The sequence below is a fragment of the Chiloscyllium plagiosum genome, chromosome 5 (genome assembly GCF_004010195.1).
Source record: "Chiloscyllium plagiosum isolate BGI_BamShark_2017 chromosome 5, ASM401019v2, whole genome shotgun sequence".
Lineage (NCBI taxonomy): Eukaryota > Metazoa > Chordata > Chondrichthyes > Orectolobiformes > Hemiscylliidae > Chiloscyllium > Chiloscyllium plagiosum.
The window spans coordinates 116628563-116633492 of record NC_057714.1 but is presented as its reverse complement, the minus strand read 5'-3'; the positions used below and the strand labels follow the sequence as shown (position 1 = coordinate 116633492).

At 44.2% G+C, this 4930-nt stretch overlaps 1 protein-coding gene across 2 annotated transcripts in view; it reads right to left on the bottom strand.

The window, feature by feature from the left end:
* Positions 1 to 4467, bottom strand: part of bmb (brambleberry) — a 45231-nt gene extending 40764 nt beyond the window's left edge. For both annotated transcript variants that reach the window (XM_043690871.1, XM_043690872.1), the window contains exon 1: positions 4042 to 4467. In XM_043690871.1, the coding sequence (XP_043546806.1) occupies positions 4042 to 4281 (240 nt within the window). In that variant the 5' untranslated portion in view covers positions 4282 to 4467. The remainder of the gene's footprint in view (positions 1 to 4041) is intronic.
* Positions 4468 to 4930: the final 463 nt, after the last annotated feature.

The window sequence follows — 4930 nt, the reverse complement described above, 5'->3', positions numbered from 1 at the left end:
TGTTCCTCTTCTTCTTTTTGCAGTTCTGGTGTACTGCAGTGTGTTGTAGCCCTTTTGAATAGTGTCTTGATGCAACTTCGTTTGTGTGTGTTGGGGTGGTTGCTTTCATAGTTCAGGACTTGGTCTGTGTGGCTTTCCTGTGTACTTTAGTGGTGAATTTTCCGTTTGGTGTTCTCTGTACCATCACGTCTAGGAATGGGAGTTGGTTGTCCTTTTCTTCTTCTCTCGTGAATCGGATTCCTGTGAGTGTGGCGTTGATGATCCCGTGTGTTTTCTCTACCCGAAACGTCGATTCTCCTGTTCCTTGGATGCTGCCTGACCTGCTGCACTTTTCCAGCAACACATTTTCAGCTACAAAATTATGAGGCATGGATAAAATGGATGGTCAGTCTTTTCCCTCAGGGTAGAAATACCAATTACGAGGGGACACGTGTTTAGGTAAAAAAGGAGACAAATTTAAAAGATGTGACTGGCCAGCTTTTTTTTTAAAAAAAAAAAAACACTGGGGGTTGCAAGTGGCTGGAATGCACTGTCTGAAAACATGGAAGCAACATTAGGAAGCACCTTGACAGATATATGAAAATGCAGGTAATAGAGGGATATAGACCATGTGAAGGCAAAAGGTTTTTAATTTAGAACAGCATCATGTGCCAGCACAGTCTCACTGGGCCAAAGAGCCTGAACTTGTGTTGTACTGCTCTTTGTCTTCACACTGATGGCCCATCCAATATATCTCTATCAATTTTAAACCCTTTACATTCCGGCTGACTTTCCCTTTCTTCTCCACTCTAGCTTAGATCAGGTGATTTCTTATCTGGCTGAAATCAAGCAAACAGACAGGAAACCAAAGCCAGGATTTTCTTACTCATTAAAAGCTCGGTATGACATCTGGTAGAGCATTTATTTGTTAGAGTACTGGACAATTTCTGCATTAAATATTGCAAAAGGGACCTTGAATCAACAGTCCACGGTGCAAATTAGTGAATATAAGGGACTCTAGAATTGGAGTAGCAAATTTAAGTTCAAAGTTTAGATCATGAGGGTTACAACATGTCTAGAACAGATCAGGCTTCAGAGGGATAGAATTTACATGTATTTGGAAAGGCAAGGATGCTTAGGGATAGTTAGCTTGGCTTTGTGCATGGGAAATCATGTCTGGCTAACTTGACAGTTTTTTTTTGAAGAATTGACAGACAGGATTAATGAAGGCAGGGTGGTGAATTAATGTTCCGCAAGGTTCCACATGGTAAAACTGGTTAACAAGTTCAGATCACAATACAGGGAGAACCAGCCATTTGGATAGAAAATTTGTTTGAAGGAGACAGAAGGGTGGTGGTGGTGGGAGGCTGCTTTGCAGACTAGAGGCCTGTTACCAGTGATGTGCCACAGTGATTGATGCTGGGTCCATTGTTTTTTGTCATTTTACATAAGTGATTTGGATATGAATATAAGAGGTATGGTTAATAAGTTTGCAAACAAATACCTTCAAGGTAGACAATTGTATCTCAAGATTTCTGCAAGACGACTCTGAACAAGGAGTTTTCACAATGTTCAAGTTATTTCAGTTTTACTTTGTGCTGGGCACTTCTATGAAGGCCTTGCATTGAAATGAATGTATACAGCAGCGCTCCTAAGAAAATAGTAGAACCAATTATTTTAGAGCAAGGAGTTAGTAACAGTTCCAAATCTGAAGGGTTGTGGTGAAACTCTGAAGAGTATTATAGAGTCATTGAGATGTACAACAGCGAAACAGACCCTTCAGTCCAACTCATCCACGACAACCAAATATCCTAAATAATTCTAGTCCCATTTGCCATCGTTTGGCCCATATTCTAAATTGTTCTTATTCTTGTACCCATCCAGATGCCTTTTAAAGTGTTGTAATTGTGCCAGCCTCCTTCACTTCCTCTGGCAGCTCATTCTATACATGCACCACCCTCTGAGAAAAAATTGTCCCTCAGGTCTGTTTTAAATCTTACCACTCTCACTTTAAACTTCTGCCCTCTAGTCTAGGGGAAAAAGACCTTGTCTAATAACCCTATCCATGCTCATGATTTTATAAACTTCTAGGAGGTCACCCCTCAGCCTTTGACACTCCAGGGAAAATTGCCCCTGTTCAGCCTCTCCCTATAGCTCAAAGCCCACCAAATTCCTTGTACTTATTATTTGACATGCTGGTGTTGGACTGGGATGGACAAAGCAAAAAAAAAAAATCACAACACCAGGTCACAGTCCAACACGTTTATTTAGAAGTACTAGCTTTAGAGGCAGCACCCTGAAAGCTAGTGCTTCCAACCAAACCTGGTAGACTATAACAAAATCCTTGTAAATCTTTTCTGGACCCTTTCAAGTTTTGCAACATCCTTCCTCCAGCAGAGAGACCAGAATTGCACACCGTATTTAGACAGTGGCCTAAGTAATGTCTTGTACAGCCATAACATGACCTCCCGACTCCTAAACTAAGTTCACTGACCAATAAAGGAAAGCATGCTTCCTTCTTCACTATCCTATCTACCTGCAACTCCACTTTCAAGGAGCTATGAAACTGCACTCCAAGCTCTTTGTTGAGCAACACTCCCAGAACCTGACCATTAAGTGTACAAGTCCTGCCCTGATTTGCCTTTCCAATAATGCAGCACCTCACATTTATCCAAAATTAAACATCCAGTTAATGTTTTAAGTCCAGCACCATTCCTTCAGTCATACCAGACTTGAAACATTAAATCTGTATCTCTCTCCACAGATGGGTCCAGACCTGCTGAGTTTCTCCAGCATTCTTTATGCACTTTTCAGTGCGCCAGCATACTTAGTATTTTACTTTTATGCACAATCTACGAGATGTAGTGCAGAAATTTGCCAAGGCTCCTGAGACAACACCTTCAAATCACATACATCCAGAACACTTAGCTGCAAATGCATGAGGACACCAACACCTGCACGCTCCCCTCCAAACCACTCGCCATCCTGACTTTGAAATATCCTTCACTGTCGCTGGGTCAAACATCCTGGGAATTCCCTCCTTAATGGCACTGTGGGGTCTACCTACAGCAAGTGAACTACAGCGGTTCAAGCCGCACAACAATCAGTTGGGGAACACTTCAGTGGTCCAGGACATTCAGCCTCGGACCTTCGGGAGACCATCCTCCAAGGTGGACTTCAGGACAGGCAGCAGAGGAAAGTGGCCGAGCAGAGGCTGATAGCTAAGTTCGGTACCCATAGGGAGGGCCTCAACCGGGACCTTAGGTTCATGTCACATTACAGGTGATCACCATTGTACCACACACACTTTCTCACACTCAACTCCCAACACACGCACACACACACACACACACGGTGGTGAATTTTTTTTGTACTTGCAGAGTTACATTCCACTTTGCTCAAAAACCACATACATTCATGTCGAACTCTGAGCTCAAAAACTGCATGGATTTATGTAAAACCCTGTTATCTCACTTTTTAGATTAGAATCAATCTAAACATCAGGTCATAGACAGAGAACACAGGGGGCTAACACCTTCAACATATTGTCTAGCTATCACCATTGTTAACAGCTAACCCGAGAATGCAACTTTAAAAGAAAGGGTTTTGTGATCTACACATGAAAGAAGTGAAACTATCACTGTATTCTAACAGATGAAAGGCTTAACAGACAATCAATTTTTCAATGTATAATTTCAGTTACATCACACTGCAAATTTTTGCTGTAAATTCTGTGTTACAATCGATCCCTCCACAATCACCTGATGAAGGAGCGTCGCTCCGAAAGCTACTGTGCTTCCAATTAAACCTGTTGGACTACAACCTGGTGTTGTGTGATTTTTAATTTTGAGATTTGGAAGGAACACTGAAGGTCACTATCACAGCCTGTGGTACGTCTGCCCTTAGTCCCTGCTCAACGGTATGACAGCAATGCCCACATCCCTTCAAATGAATAATAAAAATAAATCTAAACAACATGAAAGCTTCACCACCACGTGAAAAAGGCGAGCTGTTTAAATCCCAATATTTGTTTTCCCATGAAGCCGGCAGTGCGAGCCTTACCTGGCGGTGACAGCTGTCCAGCGGACTCAGCTCCAGGTGCCGGCCTTCCAGCACAAACTTCTCGTCCACCACGGTCATCTCGAACAGGGACTGCGGGGGCCCGGCAGCAGAGGGAGAGGGGGAGGGGGTCGGACTCCCTGCCGCTTCGCTACGAAGGAACCAACCGAAAGCAGCCAAACAGCTGCTGGCGGCAAGGGTAGAGAGAGCGAAAAGGAAAAAGGCACGCAGGCCTGCCGCCATGATAGCTGACCGAGGATGGGTGGTGGGTATTCTCCAGGACGCGGGTGGTCGGCGAGCGAGCGAGCCCGTTCAAGCGGCCGTTAAACCCTCTCCGGGTTTGAATCCGCCGCGCGCTGCTGTCTTTCAAGGGGCGGGCCCTCCCAGCGGCCAATCAGATCCGCTTATTCGCCAAGGCCCCGCCTACAAGTGTAATGTACTGCAGCGGCTGGAAAACTGCAATCAAATCAGCGAACGGGACCATCGCGGACATACACCTATTGATTTGGAGATGCCGGTGTTGGACTGGGGTGTACAAAGTTAAAAATCACACAACACCAGGGGTTTAATTGGAAGCACGCTAGCTTTCGGAGCGATGCTCCTTCATCAGGTGATTGTGGAGGGCTCGACGTAACACAGAATTTACAGCAAAAATTTGCAGTGTGATGTAACTGAAATTATACATTGAAGAATTGATTGTCTGTTAAGCCTTTTATCTGTTAGAATACAGTGATAGTTTCATTTCTTTCATGTGTACATCACAAATAACTCCATACAACCCTGTCACGGTGGACGCTGCAAGACGTGTCAGATAGTGGACATAGATACCACTATTACGCGTGGGAACACCTCCCACCTTGTACATGGCAGGTACTCATGTGACTCAGCCAAC